Genomic DNA, 23,450 nt, shown 5'->3' on the forward strand with positions numbered 1-23,450 from the left:
CAAGCCTTGTGCATCTTTTTAGACTTTCTCAACCACCTTCTTTCTCATTTTGGTCAGTGCTCAACCTCTGCTCAGTCACTCCTCCACTTTCAGACTTGGCTGAAACATCACACCTCAGGATTTAGTATTTAGCTTCCTAAGCAGCTGCCAATGGGCTGGATGATACAATCTCGAAGTTAAGAGGGGTTATCTCCCAGTGACGATTTATGACCAATGGGTCCCAGACTAACAGGAAGCAAGACAGGGAAGTGAGCTGGACATATTTAAAGCAGCAAAGGGCCCATATATATGCAGGTAGATCTCACTTTGCACAGTACTGTGTTAACACAAACTCATTCATACAGGGACCTTGTTCTCACTTAGCGTGGTTCTGTCAGGCAAAGCAAAGGACATGATTCTTATGTGCGTGAGTTTCTGTTAACAAGGCACCACGCAAAGCAAGGACTGGATATATATGTATATGTGCGCCCGCACACACACACATTGCATTTGTTGCAAGCCTGTCATGTGAAACAAGCTCATATCAAGTACTCTGGATAATATACCCAGGTTTACGAGATGGTGCAAGAAACTTATCTGTATTACCTGTGAGAAATAGGCTGTATAGTTTGCTTTAAAAAATCTGTTTCTCTATCAGATTTCATTGCATATCATCAAAGCAGCTCTCTACTTATAAATAGTCACTTTTGTTAACTGTAGGAGTTCAAAATTTGCAATTACCAGTCAGGAGCACAAAAATGTAACTTTAAAATTTTTATTTCTATCTTGAGCCTCCATTACTACTAATTGCAGGAAACTGAAATGTCATCCATTTAAGGTAATTATGTTTTAGTAGTCTATCAAATTCAAGGTCCTCCCCCGGCGCCATTTCCTCCCTGAGGGTGACGTTTCCAAAGGGCTAACATCTCAGCACAAGGGAGCGGTGTCTGGTCCACATGCTGTCCGGGCGTGGTCCTTGCTGGCTGCTGCTTCTAAGACCCAGGTTTCTGAAACATAGTCTTTGGCGTCAGCCTTTCCCCACTACATGCTGTGCTCATGTTCAGGTCCTGCCGTGGCCTCCAGATGCCAGAGATCCAGTCTCTATCACCCTTCTCCCAGCCAAGAGGCTCCTTCCTACCTGATGGCCTCAGCACCTTCACTCGTCCCTCACTTGAGCACACTTAAGACCTCTCCTTAGCCTTCCCTGAGATAGGAAGGATCCTGTGAGGGGAGCTGTCCTCTGCAAGTAACAGCACACCCACACACTGTGAGGTAGTTCCTTTTTCTCACATAATTTGAAGTGTGGAGGTGGGCAAATGCTGGCAATGGCTCAACAGCTTAATGTTGTCAGAACTCCAGGCTGGCAGTGACCTCGCTCTGTCCCTCTCATGGTCACAAGATGGCTGCAGCAGCTCTGGTCATCACAAAACCACATTCAAAGGTAAGCAGCAGGGTACAGCACAAGGCAGTTTCTCCTTCAGAACCTTCCTTTTATGAAATCCTCTCCCCTCCACCACCACTCCTTACATCTCATTGGCCAGATCTGGTCACAATCTACTGCTAGTCCAAGAGCTAGGGCACCTTTTCTGAGATAAGGATGAAATGAAATCAAAGTTCTCCTGGCAGGAAGCTGTCTGGGTGGTTCCCACAGCCACTTCCACGGGTAGCACACCACTCCTCTGGCCCTTAGGCTGAGGAGCCATGCTGTACACAGGCTTCCGAGGTCTGTGCTCTCCCAAATTATGTCCTGGGAGCCCAGCCTCCCACGCCTGCCCCCAGACGCCCCATCCATCTAGAGAGCTCCCCCATGCCCATTCCAGAGGGCACTCAGGTCAGGGACCTTTTCTCCAGCACTCACCAGTCTGGCTGCAGTGTCATGCCCTCCCATCCTACTGCCTGCTGGTACAATTCTTAAGTGGAGAAACAATCCACTGTGCGTTTTCCTCTACTCCATTGCTAATAAATGCAATTCACTGTCCTCAGTCCCCCACGTTTAGTTCTTGACACGTTCATACAAAATCCCAAAGTATCATTTTAATTACCTACTTCTGGCATGAATTTCCCAGTCCGGGCACCCAAAGCCAAGAACTTGTCCCTTGGTCATTGCTGAGTACCATGTGTCCTTCCCTCCATGGGGCAATAAGCTCAGCCTCTAAGCCTAATTCTAATGGTGGGAAAACTTCAAAGGAAAGGGAGAAACAAAAGATGCTTTATTGAAACGTACCACTGTGGTCAGTGGGGCCATCCCCATGGCCAAGTGGTTGAAGTTCCATGGCCCGCTTTGGTGGCCAAGGTTCGTGGGTTCGTATCCCAGGTGTGGACCTACTCCACTCTTCAGCCACACTGTGGAGGCATCCCACGGACAAAGTAGAGGAAGACTGGCATAGATATTAGCTCAGCAACAATCTTCCTCAAGCAAAAAAAAAAAAAAGAGGATGGGCAACGGATGTTAGCTCAGGGCCAATCTTCCTCACAAACCACCCCCCTCAAACCAAAAACATATCAGTGGTTAGGATGTCAATACTAGGGAAGTTTGCGGGGGTGGCGACAAGGTGCACGTGAACTGTGCCTTTTGCTTAATTTTGCCATGAACCAAAAACTGCTCTAAATAGTTTGTTAATTTGAGAAATAGATGTGTTTAGTTCCAGTCCCGTACGGGTCTCTGTGCTAGAGGTAATACACATCGCAGGGTGCACACTGGCCTCCTAACGTGCTCTCTGCTCAGATGGAAAAGCCCCATGCAGCCCTTCTGACTGAACCCCTCCAGTCAGCTGAGAATTCCTCACCATGCCCAGAGGGCTGGGAAAGCCTGCCCAACTGAGGCTGCACAAGTGGTAATGGCAGGGACAGAACAGAGCCCACTGGTCTTCCTCATGCCAAGTTTTATCCTAATACCCTGTGCTTCGCTTTCTCCCATCTCCCTACTAGTGGAACCAATTCTACTCAGCCTGGCAATTGGCCTGGTAAGCCACTTCCCAATCTTCCTTGCAGCCACAGTAGGGCGACAGCACCAACTGGTGAGTGGAAAAGGAGTCACTAGGAGACGCTGCTGAGAAAACGCTTCAACCAGATTTGATGGCTGAAATGCGCCTGCCCTTCCCCTTACATCTTTGTGTCTGGAAAAAAGGTGACGGCCAGTTAATAGCAGACATGTTGTGACAAAAACGTGACCTTGAGAATGGAAAGGGTGTGCTACAGATGGCGGAGAAGCTAAAAAGAGGGCTGGCCCTGTGGCGTAGTTGTTAAGTTTGGCGTGCTCCCTTCAGCAGCCTAAGTTTGTGGGTTTGGATCTTGGGCACAGACCTACACCACCTGTTGGCCACGCTGTGGCAGCAACCCACATATAATAAGTGGAGGAAGACTGGCAAAGATGTTAGCTCAAGGCTAATCTTCCTCAGCAAAGAAAAAAAAAGGTATAAAGGATCTAGGACACTGGTCATGCTTGCATACCAGCACTGGGCAGCCTCCATTATTTAAAACACTAGTTCATCTAACCCACTCTTCTTCTTCTGATAACAGCAGTTCAATGAAATTACATCAGGCTCTCTTAAGGAAAAATGCCTTTAAGTTAAACTAAAATTCTAAATTATGGGTTTCAAGCAATAAGCAAGATTTCAGATTCCCAAGGAGTCAGAACACAGCAGATGCTTCCTTCAGGCGGGCCAATCAATCAGCAAACACTGCTGAAGGCATTACGTCCAATCCCCAGAGGGCTCCTCAGCTCTCCTCCCCTCCCCTCCCCAAAAGTGGAAGGCAAACTAGGAAACATAAAGAACAATCTGGAAAGTTAGTTGAATGAAATGGGGAAAAAATGAGGGCCAAGTAGTGAGGTCCAAATACTTTAATAAGGAAGATGTTAGAGATTTAGAATACTTCTACAAGCAGAACTATAGAAAATTTGCAATACTGATTTAAAAAATCATCCCTAATCCTACTATAGCCAGTATCACTTTCAATTCCTTGTTCTTTTCCTATGCATTTCCACTCAAATCTGTGTACAGTACATGAAACTGATATAGTTCTGCTACTCATGAATCAAAATCCTTAAACTCTTTGATTTTAAAGGGCTGCACAATGTGAAAGGTGCCTTAGAAGCCATAACCAACTATCTCAACTTATAGAGGAAACTTAAAGCCCCACGTGGCAGAGGAGCAGGACATGCCTAGATTGCACCTCCTGACCTCCCACTGGAACATCCTCTAAGGAGAGGGAACAAGATAGGAAGCTGTACTGAATCCCCTTTCAACCATTTCACCTAAGTCTTTTAAATATATTACTGTTCAAAATAGTTTGAAAAGAATTAATGCTAATGCACACATCCCAGGCTCAGCACCATTCTTACTGTGACAAACGTTTGCACCAGACTGGGGAACTGAGGAGAGATAATGGAAAGTTTTTGTAAGGTAGTGTCTGCCTGAGCAGACTAAGAATGAGAATTACTTTAAGAAAGCAGTGTGTCCTGAGCAGATGTAATTGTGTGTACAAAGATACAAGCGTTTACAAAATGTAAGAGTGGGATACGGCTGGAGTTAGCTTCATGAATATACATCTGTGAATGACAGTACAATCAGCAAATTACTGCTAATAAAAAATCAAAGTGAGTACTTTAACAGATCTTAAAACAAGTCTAAATACTTAAAAAATGTACCTAGTTCTGCAAGGATGGAGATGAAAGTTAAGAATGATTTAAGAAGCACAATTTTCAAGTAGTATTTTTATTGCAAAGATGGTTAGCAAATTATAGTAACTCCACTACCTTACAACCATTTTCATTTTGTTGACCTTCTAGGCCTCATACACATTAAACAGATTCAACCACAGGGTTACATACCATAATGGGCGCTCAATGCAATGATGGATTCCCACAATATGCAATTCCACCAGAACTGACCCACATTTCAAGTCCAGAAGACAAAGAAACCCAGAAACTTAGCAAGATAAATATTTACAAATACAGTGTAGGAAAATATTTTTGTACAGCAAAATATTTCAATAGTATTGTTAAACATCTTTCAGGTCTAACAGAGGCTACTGAGGGGAAAAGAGCTGGCAGTCTCCAGATCAGAAAAAGGAACCTGACAAAAATAAAAAACAATACTCTCCAAAACTCCCAGCAACCCTCAGTGAGACACATAAGCAACTAGGTACACTTCAGAAGCCTTAAATTCTCATCGGATGACTTAGTAATCAACGCTGGTACCATGCTGCTGTTCATAAACCACAAATGCAAGTATTGCTTCCTTTGGTATTCCTGCAATGTTTTCATTTATGAGAAAACCTGCAGAAGGAACTCTGCTTACACCAAAGCAAGGCAGCAAGGAAACAGGTGACCGTGGAATAATCAGGCCCTAAGAAAGGCAGCAGGTCGTATAGTTATCTCCTTGTGGGCAAAATCCCTGCCCTAAAACTATGCAACCTACTACCTCTTCCTAGGAACCCATTTTTTTTCTTGCCGGTCTTCTACTTGGCAGATGCACTTCAAATTAACCTGTTAAATTAGGCCATATTCTTTGGGTTTTATTTCAAATTCAAACCAAATGGAATTCTTTCACTGATGCTTTTAAAAAGTTCCTGGCCATAAGACCTTGGTTAAAAACCACAACTTCATTTGCTTAAAATCAAACCTCGTTACAAAGGAACAGTAAGTAATTCAATTATGTCAGAGGATGCAAACCAGAAGCCTAATACCCAGCCCATGATACACTGTTGGAGTCACAGACTTTTTAAAACATTAAACTTTGCACGAAAATTTAAATATCAAATTTCATAAAATCTCCCTCTTGATAAACTGGAAAATTAGGTGACACTATGTATAAATATCCTGCTTGCCACCATCAACTGGTACAAATTAACTTACTGCCTGTGCCCTGTAGATGTTTCCTAGTTACAGCCAGCTCCTCTTGGACCCAAGTATTTAAGTTTTTGACCTTTGAATGAATAAATGGAAGCAAACTGGTACCACAATTTTTGATGTTGCCATCAAAAACAAGCTTTTAGAGACTGTCACACTCTCCACATAAAGGTACTCAAGTGTTTTTTACAAAATGTAGGGAAATATTGGGAAACCACAAAACTCCACGACTGTACTGGCCACACAATGAACAGGAGAGTCATCTAACTTGTCGGTTTAACAAAGATTAAGCCAAAGAATTTCTCAAACATTCCCACTTTTCTTTGGCACACCAAAAGGCAATGAATGTAAAAATGATTATTTCCCCCAATATTTACATGTCCAGTTTATAAGACAGACCAATTCTGGATCACGTAAGTGTCCATTTGTATGCCAGGGATAAAACAAGGCAAAAATCTGACCCAGGATAAATCATCCGGGTTGGGCCCATCCAAGAGAGAATTTGATGTTTCTCTCACGCCAAGTTCCTACTGCCAATAGCATACACTGTGGTTATCTTAGATATTAAGATTCATGATCAATGGAAATATTTGGGAAGAGGTCACCTCTCCTTCACCTCCACACTTTGCCTTTTTTCTTCTCCCAAAATAAAATAAACTGCAAGCACTTAAAACAGGGAGCTTTTCGCCTTGCTTGATTATAAGAGCCAGGCAGCATGTGATTTGGCCACTGGAAGAAAGCTGAGACATGGGCCGTCATGGGTGTTAAAACTCCAGTAAGCCTTTCTAGCATCATCCTCACATTTTCTTTAAAACAATAAACTATGGATTTCCCCATCTGTCAGCTTCAGGGGATGCCCCTTTGTGAATGAAGGCCCACTTCAGGTTTTGGGGCAAAGGTGAGGTCTTCGTGCCATCCGAGGGAGCACAGGTAGAGCGCAGAGCCCATCTCTCCTTTTCCAGGCTGGAGAGTGAAGCCGTCCAAAACAACACACCAATGAAGACGCGGGTACACACTGCCCAAGGCCACCCCAAACCCAAACTGGGCCGTGAACCACAATCACCCTGACGCCGTTCTAGCTCAGGGTCTTTTCAGTTGCATTTACCTTTACCGCCCAGGTCTCACCCCGGACACAGGCAGCAGCAGGCAGCGCAGTAAACCAACTCACAATTCCAAAAGGGCCCAGTCCCCATTAAGATTTCCTGAAGATCACCTTCTTCACTCTTGGAGATTTCTGCTTAATTTCAGATTTCTGACATATACCATATGTGAAAATTAAAAACTTAGATCACTGTGTCTATTATAGGTACACTCTACTTGAACAGAGAAAATTAGCACTTAGCGTAAACAAACTGTAAATACAAAACAATGTCAAAATTAATTCTTCTGAGTTTTAATACTATCTAGATAAAAACAAAATGCAGCAAGTCCACTCCTCAGGGAAGGCAATAGATTGTATAGTTATCTCCTGAACAGGGTAAAATCACTACCCCACAACTATACAATCTACTACCTCACTCCGACAGAGCAATCTTTTCTTCTGGAACGGAGAGCACATCTCTTTCAAAAGGAAACACAACACAAAATCAACAGTATCAATCAAAATAAAATATACACTTATTCTGACATACGGAAATGTGAAGTAAAAAGTATCCCCACCCCCATCCAGTCTACTTGCTAAAGTTTTTTCTCTCTAAAAGAATAAGCAACTTGCACACCATAAAGAAATGCTGCACTACACAGCAGGTTTACACAAGTTAATCCTAAATATTGTACAACTAGTTATATTAGCTTTCTATGAGGCTGCTGGGATGCAGATTTTTCTATCACGTTAGGAAAGACAGTAGATTGTATAGTTATCTCCCAGTGGTGGGTGTGACCCTAAAACTATACAACCTACTACCTCATCCCACAGTGAAGAGAACGTCAAGGGTGAACGTTGAAAAGGGACCACAGCTGAGCACCACAGGAAGGCTTTCTCCTGGTAATCCTGGTTCCCTGTGTGATTAAGGAGAAAAATAGTATTAGGCCATTTTCATTCACTTAACTTGAACATAAGTTTAACTGAACAAATCTTCTAAAAATCAACAATTTAACTTGTAGTTACATGTATGATCTATGCGGTGCTTTCATTTCCTATAGTTGGTTATTATTATTTAAAATACTTGAATCCACTCCTAATGCCATATATTCACAAGATTCAGAAATCACCTTCTTACCACAACTCTTACTTAACTATTATCAACTTTTGGTTTTCTTACAGTTACTAGAAATGAAATCACTTATCATTCCTTGAGAAGCCAAAAAAACCCATTACAAAGGAAAAGAAGAGCCTCTAATGAAATCTAATGATTCAAAATCCAAAAATCCCATACATCATGCATAATCCATGATTAAATGCACTAATGTACAATGGGATGATAAAAAGCAAACACACAAAGAGAATCTAATTTTTAAATTAACCTAACTCCTGTATTCCATGCCACCAAACACTAAGTGGTCTTATTAACAGAAAATCAAAGATAATCTGCTGGATCTGAGTCAGGGTCAGGTTCCCTCTTTTAGCTAAAAAGGTGCTGTGATAATCAAAGGCAGGGACCCAGGGACTTAACACCTTGGTCCAATACCCTCTGAACAAAGCAATATGATCAATTTCGTTTTATAATCAAAATCTTAGGACTCAAATTAACCTAAACCATATTAAATATTAGTCTTCAACTTAGACTTCATATTTAACAGGTAGCTACCATAAAGATTTATTTTTTTTAAAAAATACACTAAATTTAATGCTGAATAAAGTTACTAAGTAGTGACTTAGTAACCAAAACATGTAATCAAAAACACTCATGACAAATAACTCAATGAAAAAGAATTGAAAGTCCAGAAACAAACCCCATATATTGGGTCAATTCACCTTAACAAGAGTACCACAACAAGTCAATGGGGAAAGAACACTTTTTTCAACAAACGGTGTCAGGACAACCAGATATCCATATGCAAAAGAATTTGGACCCCTACCTCACACCATATGTAAAAGTAACTTAAGACAACCTATTTTTTAAAAGGGCAAAAGATTTGAATGGACATTTCTCCAAAAATATGGTTCATAAGCACAAATGGCCAGTAAGTATATACAAAGATGCTCAACATCATTTATCAGTTATTACGGAAAACCAGACCCACTGGGATGGCTATAATCAAAAAGACAGATCAAAAAGACAAGTAAGTGGTGGCAAGGATGTGGAGAAATCAGAACCCTCATATACTGTTGGTGGGCATGTAAAATGATGCAGGTGCTTTGGAAAAATTTAGCAGTTCATTGATAAGTTAAATAGTTATCACATGACTCAGTAATTCTACTCATAGGTATATTCCCAAGAGAATTAAACAGAAAAACTTGTACGTGAATGTTCATAGCAGCATTACTCATTTAGAGTGAAAAAAAAAACCAAGGTTCAAATCCTGGCCCTGCTCACTCACTGCCACTGAAACCTGGTGTAAGCAATTGAGATCTTCTAGCCCCTCAGCTTTCCCAGCTGTAACATCATCACATTGGACTAAATGATCTGTAAGAATAAGGTTTACCACACATCCAACATACATAAGGCCCCATGTCAAGCCCTTCATGGGTGCCACGTTATTTGATAGTCTCATCATCTCTATGTTACAAGGTGAAACTGGTGCTAAAAATTTTACTAACTTGCCCCAAATTACAGGAGATAGCACTGAATCTCCAAACTTACTATACCTGAGGCCCTTTCAATTCTGCAAGGCTGGACGATTCAAGGTATGAAGATGCAGACAACTGTCCCTAAAAAGTCAAGCCTTTACAAACTAAAATCTTGCCCTAGAACCAGGACAGTTCTTATTTTTAGAAGAATAACAGCCAAGAGTGAAACCGCTGGTACAGTGGAACGCCGGCACTTCTACCCCAACCCTCAACTCCGGACCAATTTTCTCAATTAAAACATGTCTGAATCTTTATCAGAGTAATAGAAAATGAAATAAACGTCGAGTCCAAATGTATTCATTATTCAATCTTGGTGAGTGTGGCATGCTTACTTTGTACTAGTTTTCTTGATCCAGCCATGTAAAAAGGTACCATATTGGTAGAAAAGCAATCTGGCAACTTACATACCTAAGACTACTAAAACACTCAGTTTTGGGGGATACATACACAAATGTAATCTAAAAGTTGGATGTTTATGGGTGAGGAGCAAGACCAGATATCTACTATGTAGCATCGCTATTCATTAGAGCAGCAGTTTCTACCTTTCCATGATCCACACCAAGAAAAGTATTTTATATTTCTAAACAGTACTTATACATGTCTATAAACAAGTAATATTAATATAATCCTTATATTGTTCACAAATCAACACTATCCCTTACTCTCTCTTGTATTTTCTATTTTCTTATACATAACAAATTGATTTTACCATCCACTGATGGTTCTCAGCCTGCAGTTTTTAAGGAAATACTGATTACAACAAATTTTTAGATACTAAAATCTAACAGCTGAGAAGCAATGTTTAATTAAGCAAGCTTTCAGAAACAGAGAACACAATCCATATACTAGAACTTACAGATTATGAGGACCCATGGAAATGTTCATTAAGAAATAAGACTGTAAAAACCCTCACCTGTTCTCTGATCACAACTATAAGATGCTTGACTACTGGGAAAAAGGAGTAGGATTAACTAGTCAGCGTATTTTCAGTTCTTGAGATTTTTCCCTCTACAGTTAAACCGTACTTCAGAATCAGACACCTGGTTTGAATCCTGGCTCTGAATTTACCACATCTTTAGACATACCATGTAATCTCTGAGCCTTTGTTATTTTAGTTTACAAAAATCAGACAAATCTTACAGAGCTATTAAGAGGGATTCGATACAATAAAAAAGTCAAGTACATAGTAGATGTGGATGCTCAGTATCTTGAGCTGCAACGGGCAATATTACATTTTTAACAGCATCTTAAACAAGATGCTGTTAGTTAAAACTACCTGAATTTGTTCTTTCAGATAATTCTTCTTAAAAAAATAACATACTTTTACATCTACTTTCTATCTTTATTCACATACTAACTCAATCTGAAGCTAGAACTACTCCCCTCACCATTAAAAACTATGGTGATTAAAAGTCATAATTCAACTTGAACAAAATATACTCTAAGAAACTGATTTCAGGTCAACACACCAGTATAGGCAATGGCTTTGGGGTCAAGCAGCTACTTAGTGGCTGTGATCTTGGGCAAGTTACATAAACCCCAAGGTTTGGTTCTCTCATCTCCAATCGGGGAAAGGTAACATCCATACCTCCTGGGGCTGATCGGAGGACTAGAAACACATACAAAATATCTTAATGATCCAGAAGTACTTAACAAACAGAACTATTCATCTTAACAAATCAATCTGAGAAACTAAAACAGTAGTCTTACTTTCCCAGATAAACTTGTGACAGTCAAAAACATTTATCTTCAATTTAAAATAATGTTATGCCAATTTAAAATGTGCTATAAAGAGGCAAATCCACTTATTAATTATGAATGAGGTTGTTTGTCTAAATTTGTGTTTATATCAAGGGTCCATAACTAACACTCACATTCTAAAATCCACTTATATTTTAGAAAATGACAGTGTGTATCATATCATGTTTAACATATTTGTATAGTCAACACCTTAAAGTCAGGGTTCTTAACCTGCATCCACAATGGCCTTCAGTAAGCCCCAGAAATTGTGTATAGAATTTTTCTACACTAGTCCATAGTTTTTATCACTCTTGCAAAGAAGTCTATGACCAAAAGGTGGTTAAGTGTCATAGTCCTAAAAACACATTTGAATATACACTGTGAAGGCTACATATTAACGAAGTAGAATATATAAATTTCACCTTTGCATTTATCAATTTTACTAAGATAGTATTTTAAACTAGCTTCTAAATTCTTAAAATATGCTAAACTAACTTAGTCCAGAAGGAGGCATACTCTACCTTTTATATACTTAATACCTATTAAGAGGCTGATTTTCACTTCTGAGTGAAAACGTTGTTTTGCCAGAAGTCAAATTTCCTACCTTTTACATTAATTGACATACTCCTATAAACAAAGTAGCTCAGCCAAGTTTTATTTTTAAACACCTTTATTCATATGCCATCTTATGGTTGTATAAATTTCACTTTTGCCAAACTTCCTTACAAATAAAATATTTTCTTCAGTCTCATCATTCAGTTTCACTCGCTGACAAATACAAATCAAAATTAGAACATTGGCCACTTAATAGATGTCCTTCAATCTCAAATACTCAGTTGAACATCAATGAAATTATTTATCTGATGATGCTGACTGAATATTAAAACATCACTACTAAGCAAACTCTCTAACAGTATTTTGCTTCTTTTGACAGAGCGTATGGAATATTTTTAGCAGTGGATCACCCCATCAATGTAAGTTGACATGTGAAATTGACAAGGCCCAGTTTTTAGACTTTCACTAATCAAAGTTAACCTAAATCAAATGTAAGATCTTGATTTCTTATTCCACCAACATTGCCCTAAAACACAGGTAAGTACTAGATGATGTTTTCCAAACGACCAACTCCGTGATTGATTCATTCTTAAGACACCCAGCAGGTGTGCAGCACGCTCTCGACTGGATCAAATTATCTAAACTGAGATTTTTTTAAAAGGTAGCTAGTGCCAAGTCAATGCCCAGTATTCCTTCCTAAACCTTCCAATGTAAACTGCTAACCTGGGGCCAACTTCTGTGCTACAGGTGCATTGTGTGCTCCCTCCGTATACATAAGAAAAGTAAATTCTGCTACAAACCCCATAATGCACGCAAATATTATGGTAAGGCAGAGTATTCCACTTCAGTGACCTGTTCTGCTTAATGGTCATTAGATATACACCATTACTTCTCAATCCTTTAAAATTCTCGGCCTTCCTATTCTTCATTATACTGATATTTTCTCAGGTTGAAAACCTACTGTATAATCTACACATCCCCCAAAGCCAAGAAAAAGTAGGTTCTATTTATTTAATCTAAATTCCAGTTTCCTACAATTAACTATATCCCTAGCAGAAAATTCAGTCTACACTGTATTAAGAGTGAATTCACTAAGACAAATGTTCTCTCTTATGCAGTAGGCAATCATGTAATTAACCAAATTAAAAATAGGGGAGAGAAGGGATTCTCAAGTGAACAGATAGTGTAACTTCATGACAGAGCAAAGGATAACTACTTAACAAACAACAAAATGCCTCCAAATCGTACTGTTACTGTCATTTTAAAACAGATGATCTAAACTCTCTTAAAATATTCCTAGAGAAGCAAAAAGTAATACTTAACAAAAGTGTAGTTGTCAGTTGCCTCAGAATACCTAAATCTTAGATCCAGAAACAGCCTGAGGAATCACCTGATACAATTTCCTCACATTTGAGATAAGGCTATGGACAGACAGGGAACACTTGTGGCTGTTAATGTGAAACTGCAAATACTCAGCTGGAGAAATCTAATTTTTGAAAAGCAGCTAGACAATTCACTCCAATTGCACTATCCACTTGGTAGCCATTAACCACGTCACTATTGAGCACTGGAAATGCAACTAGCCCAAAGTGAGGTGTGCTCGAACCATAAAATACACTCTAGATTCCAAAGACTTAGTATCAAAAAAGAACGACTCTCAATTTTATCTGGTATTTCATGAAGTCCACTCAAGTGATTGTGCAATGCTTAGAACACCTGCACAGGCAAAGCACACACAGTGACCAGGCCTCCTTTACTCTAATCCTGACGTCACAGAAGGCAATGCTGACAACTCACTACTGGGGATCCAGATTCTTCTACTCTCATCTAGACGTGGAAAAAGCATTGGCAATTAATACTCTGGGATGGAGAAGATCCTTCACTGTCTAAATAAAAGCTTCTCAGGCTATTAAAAATATTAAGTGAGGCGTGGGCCCGGTGGTGCGGCGGTGAAGTGTGCACGCTCGGCTTCTCGCGGTCCGGGGTTCACCGGTTCGGATCCCGGGTGCAGACATGGCACTGCTTGTCAAGCCATGCTGTGGCAGGCATCCTATATATAAAGGAGAGGAAGATGGGCACGGATGTTAGCTCAGGGCCAGTCTTCCTCAGCAAAGAGAGGAGGATTGGCAGCAGATGTTAGCTCAGGGCTCATATTCCTCAAAAAAAAAAAAAAAGATTAAGCGATTAAGATGCATGCTGGTCATTGATAGCAAATTTATTTCCCCAACTCCCAAAAACTAAAGTGAGGGGAACATGTTCCACCAAATATAAATAAGCAGGGCTGTTTTTAACACTTCTTGGAGAAGACCAGCACTACAAACGAGAAAAATAACCTTTAGAAAGACTATTTTTCAAACTTTTTTGACACTCACCCTGAGAAAGCTATTTTGCAGGAATATATACGCATATGACTGAACCGATAGTTTCATATAACACTAATATCTTCTACTCTATTTTTTAAAGATTATGATCACCACCCAGTGAAAATGATTTCACGATTCAATGAATCAGGCCCTGCAGGTGAAACGCTGGTTTGGAGCCCCTCACACTGGCCCACTCCCAGAGTCGACGGCTATCGCTGTGTCAGCTATTGCAGGAACAGGATCGAGGATCTAGGGCGCTGTGCTCTAAACCAAGGAACTCCAGCTAACGCTTACAGGAACAAAACGCCCTTTTTTGAGACCAACCTGTATAACATTGATCTCTTCAGACTATAAAGTCTAAGCTTAGTGATGTACAAAGTTTCTCTTTTTTACAAAAAAAGGTGTTTTTGTTTCCCTCAAACTTGCAAAATCCCCAAGCCTCTCAAATTCAGCAGCTTCAGTGCAGCGGGCAGGAGGGGGACTCAGCCCGCTTCAAGGCAGGAAAAATGCCTTCTAGCTGTCGCTGCAAAGTAACCATCCAAAAAGGGTTACGTCTCCTCCCGACACCAACTCTGACTGTCCGTCCCCAAGCGACACGCTTTAAACGCGACTTTCTCACGAATTTAGAAGCGGTCAAGGCGTCACTCTGAAACACTCGGGAAGTTTGAAACAACAGGGCGAGCAGCCGCGCCGAGGAAAGCTGACGCCCTCGCGGGACCCGCGGCGCCGCCGCCCGCCCGACACGCCGCCCCCGAGCCGGCGCCGCGCGGACAGCGGCCGCGAGCCCGCTTCACTTTCTCCACTCCACGCGACCCGGGGTTAACGTCAGAGCTGCCTGCGCGTCTCCTCGCACGGCCGCCGGGCTTTCGGGCACCGCCGGACGCGGGCGCGACTTCGGAGCTGGGCGCCAGGGAGGCGGCATCTCCGCCCGCGGCGGACGCCCATTCATTCTCCCGGCGGCCGCGGCCCGCACGCGAGGGCCCCGCCGCCCCGGCCCCCGGCCCCGCCCACCAGGAGGCAGCGGCCAGCCCTCCTGCGGAACTCGGAGGCCGAGGGCCACCGCCGGCCAAGGACACAGAGGTGACACGCTCCTCGCCCCGCACCGCCGGGGCCCGCCCGCACTCCGGCCCGGGCGCGCAGCCTCGTCGGGGCCGCGGCCCTGCGGGGGCCCAGGGCGCCAGGCACCAGCCCGACCCCCGGAGGCCGCTTCCTCCCGCGCGCCCCCACCCGCCAAGCACGGCCCGCGGCGGCCCGGCCGTACCGCCGCTCCGGGCACGGGGCTCGCCGGGCGCCGATCGGCGCAGGGAGCCAGCCAGGGCCGCCCGCCCGCGCCGGCCCTCCCCCCGCACTTCCCACCGGCCCTCCCGCATCCCAGCCCCCAAGGCCAAGGTCTCCCCGGCCCACAAACCTGATAGCGGAAGTGACGTCAGGGGGACCTGGCGGCGCCCGCAGCCAGTCACGCCACAGCGGGAGGCGGCGCCGGCCAACGGGCGCGGGCCGGGGGCGGGACTTCCCCCGCCCAAGTTTGATTGAAGCGGGGGGAGGGGCGGGGTGAAGAATGTGAAGAATGACCCCTCCCCCCGGCCCGTGAGGCGCTGGGCGGGAAGCGGAGGGGGTTGGGGCCAGCCGGCCACGCGGCGCCCATCCCCCGCCCGCCCGCCCAGCCGGCCGCGCCGCCGCCCGCCCCGACCAGGCCGCCGCCGGCCAGCCTGCAGCACTGCCCTTCTCCCGCCGCCGCGCGGCCGGGGCTCCAACGGAAGGAAGATGGCGACGGGGCCGCGCTAGCCGTCCCGCCTCCGTACCCACCTCAGGCTCGCGGAGAAGGCTGCCGCCCGCCGTCGTCTTCCGCGGGGACAGCCGGGTCCTCGCGCCCGCCGCCGCCGTCCGCCGCCGCCCGAGAGCCGCGCGCGAGGACCCAGATGGAGGCGCGGGCGGGCGGGCCGCGGCGGCCTGAGGGAAAGCGGCGCGGGCGCCGGGAGGCCGAGGCGGGGGCGGGCGCGAGGGCAACGCGCGAGCCCATTGGCCGCGCCGCCTGACTGACGAGCGCCTTGCCCTTTCGCCTCAGCAGAGCCAGGCGATCCGGGACCCCACTGGAGGGCGGCGGCTGGGCCCGCCCCGCGCGGGGCGCCAACGTGGGAGGGGCTCGCGGGGCCGCCTCCCTGCCTGCTCCCCGCTTCCTATTGGACGGCTGCGAGAGTGGCGGGGCAGCGTCCCGCCTCCCGCGCGTGATGGACGGGCGTCGTCATGTGGCCGCCGAGGGGGCGCGGGGCGGCGGGCGCTGCGCTCCGGCTTGGGGGCGTGTCCTCGGTGCGCCCACAAAGGCCGGCCCGCTGTGCCTCAGTTTCCCCTCCTGCGGATGACGCCGCCGTGGCGGCCGGCCGCCCGAGGCTTTGGAGGCTTTCGTCTTCAGCCGCCTTTCGAAGCAGTCCTCAATCCTCCTGGTTTCGAGTCGCCTGAAGCGTGGCTCCCCGCGCCCGCTAGGACGGCCCTGCGCCCGGGGAGCGCGCGGTCGGGGCCTCGGGGCCGTCCTCTGGGCGCGGACGCGCGGGGGCGGCGCCCGGGAGCCGTTCTGTGGGCCGCGGGGACGAGGAGCCGGGGACCCGGAGCTCCGGGGGAAGACGGGGCGCGGGGGCCCGGGGCCGGGGCGGCCGGGTCGCCGCGGGGTGTCCGAGCTCAGGGGCGCCGGGCCGCCGCGACGGAGGGGACTTGCCCCTGGGGCCCCTGCGGCGCCGCGACCCTCCGGACGGCGCGCGTCCCGGTCCCGCCCGAGAGCCGGTGGGCCTGCCCGGCGGCTGGGAGACGCCGCCCCGCCCGGGCCCCGTTCTGCCCCGAAGGCCGCGAGGGGAAGGACTGATGGAGTTGGCCGGATAAGTGAAGCCCGGAAAGTTAGGAAGTTAAAAGACTAATGCCAAGTTGGAAACACAATTTTGTGAAATCTCTAACAGGCAAAACATTAGCTGGAGCGTCTAGTGGTTAAGAGCGAGGACTTGAATCCCAGGTCTGCCTCTTCCCCGCTGGGCCAATCGCTTATCCGATAACGGGGATTATGACAATCCTTGCCTTGTGGAACTATTGTAAGCGTCCCACGAGTGAACGTTACGAGTCCTTAGAACAGTGCTTGGTGCGTATAAACTGTGTAAGTGCCTGCTAATGTGTTATCCGTAATATATAAAGTGGATATGTTTTCGAGTCCATAGGAAAAAAGTGAAGGGTCCTTTAAAATAGACACAAAGCTTGTGAACTGCGATTCACAAAAGAAAGGAAAACGGCCAATACATGTGAAAAGATGTTCGCCCTCTTTAGTAATCAAATAAATACAAATCACATCTGTCGCCCAGTCCTTCATAGGTCATTGTTTAAACATACTCTAAAAAACCACGATGGTGATGTAGACGTAGATTTATTGATCCGGGAAGATTACCAGCGTTATATTGTTAAGTGAGAAGTAAGGATACAAAGTAATGTGTATGACATGACCCCATAAATCTTAAACAATGGCTAGTTCCGGAATTATGATCTTTGTTGCCTTCACCCATTTCTGGATTCTTAGCAATGAGTGTATTGCTTTCATAATCAGGAAAATTACAAATATAAAAGCTATGCCAGTGACGGTTAGTTGTTCCCCAGTATCCACTGTCGGCTTTTTTTGTAGTAAACACAAACCCGGTGTTCTGGTGAGAGCAGAACTAGAGTGCCCTTGGGTGCAGCCATGTGACTAAGTTCTGGCTGGAGCAGGAGGAGGACAGGCAGGGTTTCCCGGTTCTGCCCTCCAAGGGAAGGGCTTCCCTTTGTCTCCCCCTTTCTGATTTCCAGTGGCCTGAGTGGAACGGGGTGTAGTGGAGAGCCCCACGGGGTGAACCCCAGGCCCCTGCTGGCATCTTGGGGCATCCTCCAACAAAGCTTGGACTGGAATTGAGAGAGACCTGACTTCCATCTCTCCTAAGCCCCTCATTTGGGGGATACTTCCACGGGCTCGGGCAGCATGCTCCCGCAGGGCGCTCTCATTCTGCAGGTGGGTTCTTAGGAGGTGGAGACGGCACTTTGTGGAAAGACCACACACCTTTGATCGTAGGTGAAAGTCCCAGCTCCTGTTTCCCAGGTCGCCCTTGGGCAGAGACGCTGCGTTAGATCACAGTAGGGCAGTGGTTTGGAACTGCTGAGTAACCTGGTTGTCACCAACGTTATTTGAAGAGGTAGAAGAGGCAGGAAGAGCACACATTTAAATCCTCACTCAGGCCCAGGATGACCTGCTGGCAGTGCGAACCAGCCTGCGGTGATCCTTGGGTTCAAGTCTGAGCCTGCCCTGTGGCCTGACCTCAGCCTCCCTGCCCCCCACACTGGTGGGGGCAGCTCCTACTACTGCTCAGGCCACCTGGAGTGCTCATCCCCATCTTCGCCTGGCTGGTCCTAGTCTCAGGTGGCACTTAAAAGTGGCCTGCTCAGAGAGATGTTCCGGCCACCCAGCCTGAGCCCCACCCCATCACGACTGCACACTCTATTTTTATGACACTGGTGGCAGCATTTTGGCATCCTCTTGAACCCATCCTGTTTTATTGTTCTCCCCTCAAGAGAGCAAGAACCATGTCTGCATTTTCACAGTTGTGTCCTGTTAAAAAGACAACAGGCCCAAATTGGAGTCACTTATGCTATGCCCCACATCAACAAACTAGGGCTTAATACCTAACGTAATTGCAGTCCAGCCTCTCCCAGGAATGTGATCCTGAACCGTCAGTCTGAAATTTCCTGAGCAGCACCAGAGAGATAATCCACTAAGAGAACTTTGTCCCCTAACGGAAGGTGATCTTGCCTGAAATAATCCTTTTGTTATTTATGACTTCTTCCTTGTCCCACCGACTGTCTGCCTTTAAAACCCTTTCCTTTTCTGTAGCTCTTCAGAGTTCCTCTCTACTTGCTGGAGGGGATGCTGCTCATTCATGACAGGTTGAATAAAGCCATTAGATCTTCAGATCTACTCAGTCGAATTTTGTGTTTTAACAGTCTGCATCTCCTAGAACAGGGCCTGGTGCACACAGTAGGTGCTCTGTAAACATCTCTTGAAGTGTGGAATTAAAAGCCAAGAGACTAGGGCAGTGGCAGTGGGGGCTGAGCTCAAAGGATACACATGGTGGAGAGGCCACAAGCGAGTATCTAGGCCCTGAAGGCTTCGACCAGCCACAGTGTGAAAAAGCAGAGGGAGCAGCAGCCAGCTGGGCCACAACAAGGAGCTGCTGAGTCCCGAGAAGACCCCCAAACTCCCGCCGCTGAGTTCCCAGAGTAGCTGAGCCCCACAGGACCCCACAGGCCCAATGTCCCCCTACACACACATTAAACCCTACACCACATCCATTTATTTTAGTCTTGCCAGACCCCCAAAACAAGACCAAATATACAATGTGCAATGCCTAATCCTCATATAAAACAGCATAAATTTTACCCCATCATACCAAAACACTAAAAATCTACCCAACAGTCCCCAAATTCCCTCACACTGACCATCTCAGATCCCTCTTCTGGTTCCACCTCTCCGCGGGCAGCCTCAGAACAAAACCCTTCCTCCACCTTTGTTTCCCTGCAACCAAAACAACCCAAGGAAAGCAAGCACACTCCTGGGAATGCCCTCTGACTGGCTGCCCTCCACCCGGCCCTCCCCCGGGTCTCTGTGCGCCGCTGCCTCCGGCCCTATGCTCAGCGAGCTGGGTGTGGGGTCGAGACCTCTTGGTCTCCCTGCCCTTCATAGCCTAGACCCCGATCCTTAGTCCTGGGGCCCCCATGGTGGGCCCATCAGGAACATGACGTCTGCACAGCCCTCCCGAGATCCCGCCCACTCTGGCCGGCCGCACCCCAGGGGCCTCTTGCCTCCCGGTCTGTCTGCCCATCTGCCGGGAGCAGCTGCCACATGAGGAGCCACAGTGGAAGGAGGGAGGCCCCAGGTGTGGCAGGCACCCCCGGCACCCCCGGAGTGCAGTGGGCAGTTATACTGTCCACCTCCACCAGAGGCTGCAAACTGTGGATGGCCTGGAGGTCCCATCTGGCTCACAGAAGTGCTTTGTTACGCCCACGCAATGTTTTAAATCTATTTCTAATTAGCTGCTGGCTTTCAAAAGAATCAAGACATTTAACACAAAAAAATCTGGGTTTCTTGCTTTTCTCAAAAAAACTGGAATCTCTGGCTACACTCAGCCTACATTCCAACAGGACAACATTTTCTTTATGCACAGCGTGGGCTCTGCTATTTGTCACAGCCCACCGCCCCCCAGCCTGCTTCATTTTTATTCGGAGCCTGGCTCCATGGTCATCTGTTCGTGGCCTCACCACCGCCTCCTTGGGGCCCGGCTCCTGCCCCACTTGGGTCGTGGGGTTTGGTCTAGGCCAAGAGAGTTCTTTCCTGGGAACATATTAAACAGGAACTGGGAGGAGGGAATCTCTTAGCCTGGGACGCCAAGCTGTAACGAGAGAGAGGAGGTCATTCTGCAGGACAGACACAGAACAAGCATTGAGAAGCAGAGGCTTCTGACAGCAACTAGGTCTGAGTCTTGTCACTCCTGAGGCCACCCTGCCCTTTCCCTCTGTCACTTGCAACCAGTCACGACTGACAGTGAGGTGGCTGGGAGGAGGGTGGGCTTGAGAATGACATTGGGAATCCACATTTCTGCCATGCTGCTCACTGTGCGGTTCTGGACAGATCGCTGACCTCCTCTCAGGGCCTTCATCTGCACAGCGGGGCCTCTACGTCTCCCCTCCTGAGGGGGACATCCGTCATGTTGCTCACGGGAAGCATTAAATGCAATGCTGGTGCATAGTAGATGCTACTAAGGATTCCATAAACACTGATGGACTTCATGGTAGATGTTTACCAAACTCTGGTGGGCTGGAATTAAGAAGCGTGAGCTCCCTCCTGAAGGAGGGCAGCGGTGTTCTTTAAGGAGGTATTTCCAGATCAGTCCTGCCTTCAGACACTGGGGTGGGCTGGAGGAAGCCAGGCCTCCACCAGGTGGCCCTGGATTTGCGTTATAGTCCACCCGTTCAATGACTGTGTCATCTTGGGCTAGTTATTGAAATTCTCTGACCCTGAGGTTCCTCCTATAAAGTGGAGATAAGAATTTTCATCTCTTTCAGTTATTTTCATAATGGAATTAACTTATTAACATAAAGAGTCCCTAGTAGTGTATACTAAGCATTCAACAAATTGTAGTTATTGTGATGGAAAAAGAAGAAAAGCCATGGGGCAGAGCAAGCCAAAGGTTTCGTTTTTTGGGGAGCTGTTGCTATTGTGCTTTCTAGTGTCTGGGGCTCAGCTGAGCTACAAGCGCACAGTCGGTCATCGGAGCACAGAGCTGTTCTGTTCAGTTGTGCCAAGAACTCACCTCCTGCGCCACCCACTCCTCCAGCCATGCCAGCAGCCCTGAAGGTTCAAAGCCGCCTGTGTGAGCCGTAAGCAACAAGCTTTTTAAGCAGATATCCATTAACAAAAAAAAGGAAAAAGTTTTGGACGATCAATTAACAACGTCACACCCCAAATCAAGAGAAAAACTACAATGTGGGAAATATCTTCTTTTGCTTTTAAAGATTGGCACCTGAGCTAACAAGTGTCGCCAATCTTTTTTTTTTTAATTCTACTCCCCAAAGCCCCCCAGTACATAGTTGTATATTTTTAGTTGTGGGTCCTTCTAGTTGTGGGATGTGGGACACCGCCCGAGCGTGGCCTCACGAGGGGTGCCATGTCCATGCCCAGGATCTGAACAGACGAAACCCCGGGCCACCAAAGCAGAACGTGTGAACTTAACCACTCGGCCATGGGGCCGGCCTCTTTTTTTTTTTTTTCTTTTTAAGAAGTGAAGTCCAGCAACTTTCAAGTTGCAGCAAAATGATAAAGGTCACGGACATTTTGAAGCACAAATACTGCATTATACAGTGGACTCTCTAGACCCAACCTCAGCTCCCTGTGCAGAGGACTTGCTGGGAGAAGAGGCAAAGGAGGAACAAGACGGGTTTCCAGGAAGCTTTGCCTCTTCACTGGCTTTTGGCACGGAGCCCAACACTGCCTTGAACAAAATATCCTTAAGCGCTTGTGGGGGCAGACGGCCCTGAGCAGCGCAGCCTGCCTGCCAGGCCTTGAGGAGCCCAGCCGAGCTGGCCAGCACTTGGTTGGTCTCAGAGGGCACAAGAGGCAGTGATGTCTACTCCTTTAATGAGCTCTTAAAAAATAGCGCCTGAGGGAAACACTGTCCTTGGCAGGGACCTGGGGGACATGCTGCCCTCCATGAATCTCTCCATCTCGACCTTGAGCCCTTTTGCTCCTGGAGAAACTGCGCTCACTCGAGTGATGCTGCAGGAGCATCTTCATCTGCTGCTACAGCTGTCGCGGGGGCCTCCCACTCCCGGGCCACCAGCTGTAACTTCTGCAACCTGAAGCTGTGCTCCCTCTCCAGCTGCTTTTTCAAGGTGGTGATCCCTCATTTGATGCCATGGAGCAGGCTGTCTCTGATGGCGTTGACCGTGGCCCGCATGTCGGCAGTGCTGGTGGAGAGTTCCCAAATGAGCTTCTCTGTGTCCTGTGGGGGTGGTGGGAACATTTCCTTAGGAAAGACCTCCGGAGGGCAGGCCCCAGCACCTTGGCAAGGCATGGCCGCAGCCTCCACTGGGCCGGGGCCTTGGGCACTGCCGGTTGCCTCCCCTGCACCCATGTTTCACCTCTTTCCTACCCAGAGCACACTGACTCTTCTGGCCGGCAGTGTGGGCAGCTGGGAAAGTACCACATTCGCTTCCTGCTTCCTCACGGTTAGGGTGGCCAGGCATGCAACAGAAGCAGAAGTCGGAGTTCTTGGGAGGGGCTTCTGGGAAAGCTGCTTAAAAGTGGGCAGATGTCGCTGGGGCAGCCTGGACCCTTTCCCTCCCCTTTCCTCCCACTGGGCCCTGGGGTCATGCCACATGGGCAGCCACCCGTACCCGTGGTCTGACCAGAGCACATGGCACTGCTGAGAAGAGGGTGGAACACCATGAGGCCACCAGCCCAGCCAGCCTTACTTCCTTACCTCTGGACATTTCATTAGGTAAAAAAACAGAACCCTAATTTTTTTTAAGCCACTGCTCATGGGTTTCTATTACAATCAAATGCAGATTCTTATTGAAAGAATAGCCAAATGGAAGAATAACCCAAATAATTTTGAGGGGAATGAAATCTCAGACCCACTCTTTGTGATGTTTCTAGAAAAAGTCAAGATCTCCCACTCTG

The 23,450-nt window shown here is 46.9% G+C and overlaps 2 protein-coding genes across 2 annotated transcripts; one reads left to right on the forward strand and one right to left on the reverse strand.

Moving 5' to 3' along the window:
* Positions 1–1,378: 1,378 nt before the first annotated feature.
* Positions 1,379–16,254, forward strand: LOC124233909 (basic proline-rich protein-like). Its single transcript, XM_046651199.1, has 3 exons — positions 1,379–1,420; positions 14,846–15,721; positions 15,811–16,254. The coding sequence occupies exons 1-3, from the start codon at positions 1,379–1,381 to the stop codon at positions 16,252–16,254; spliced, it is 1,362 nt and encodes a 453-aa protein (XP_046507155.1).
* Positions 11,588–21,681, reverse strand: LOC124233891 (translation initiation factor IF-2-like). The gene is made up of 6 exons (XM_046651165.1): positions 21,583–21,681; positions 20,813–20,958; positions 20,466–20,603; positions 20,075–20,246; positions 16,025–17,120; positions 11,588–13,905 (listed from the first exon to the last, which is right to left on the reverse strand). The coding sequence occupies exons 1-5, from the start codon at positions 21,679–21,681 to the stop codon at positions 16,461–16,463; spliced, it is 1,215 nt and encodes a 404-aa protein (XP_046507121.1). The 3' UTR covers positions 11,588–13,905; positions 16,025–16,460.
* Between the last annotated feature and the right edge of the window lie 1,769 nt (positions 21,682–23,450).

This window comes from Equus quagga, unplaced genomic scaffold (genome assembly GCF_021613505.1).
Source record: "Equus quagga isolate Etosha38 unplaced genomic scaffold, UCLA_HA_Equagga_1.0 270_RagTag, whole genome shotgun sequence".
Classification (NCBI taxonomy): domain Eukaryota; kingdom Metazoa; phylum Chordata; class Mammalia; order Perissodactyla; family Equidae; genus Equus; species Equus quagga.

Bases quoted from the DNA above. Each gene is read 5' to 3' on its own strand.
- LOC124233909 (XM_046651199.1), top strand. From the start codon at position 1,379: ATGGCTGCAGCAGCTCTGGTCATCACAAAACCACATTCAAAG. The intron at 1,421-14,845 runs GTAAGCAGCAGG...TCACGAATTTAG, and splicing joins TCACAAAACCACATTCAAAG to AAGCGGTCAAGGCGTCACTC. The intron at 15,722-15,810 runs GCGGGACTTCCC...CCGGCCCGTGAG, and splicing joins CCAACGGGCGCGGGCCGGGG to GCGCTGGGCGGGAAGCGGAG.
- LOC124233891 (XM_046651165.1), bottom strand. From the start codon at position 21,681: ATGGATATCTGCTTAAAAAGCTTGTTGCTTACGGCTCACACAGGCGGC. The intron at 20,959-21,582 runs GTGAGTTCTTGG...TGTCCCCCTCAG, and splicing joins AGGAGTGGGTGGCGCAGGAG to GAGGGGAGACGTAGAGGCCC. The intron at 20,247-20,465 runs GTGGGCTGTGAC...TCTGTGAGCCAG, and splicing joins ATGAAGCAGGCTGGGGGGCG to ATGGGACCTCCAGGCCATCC.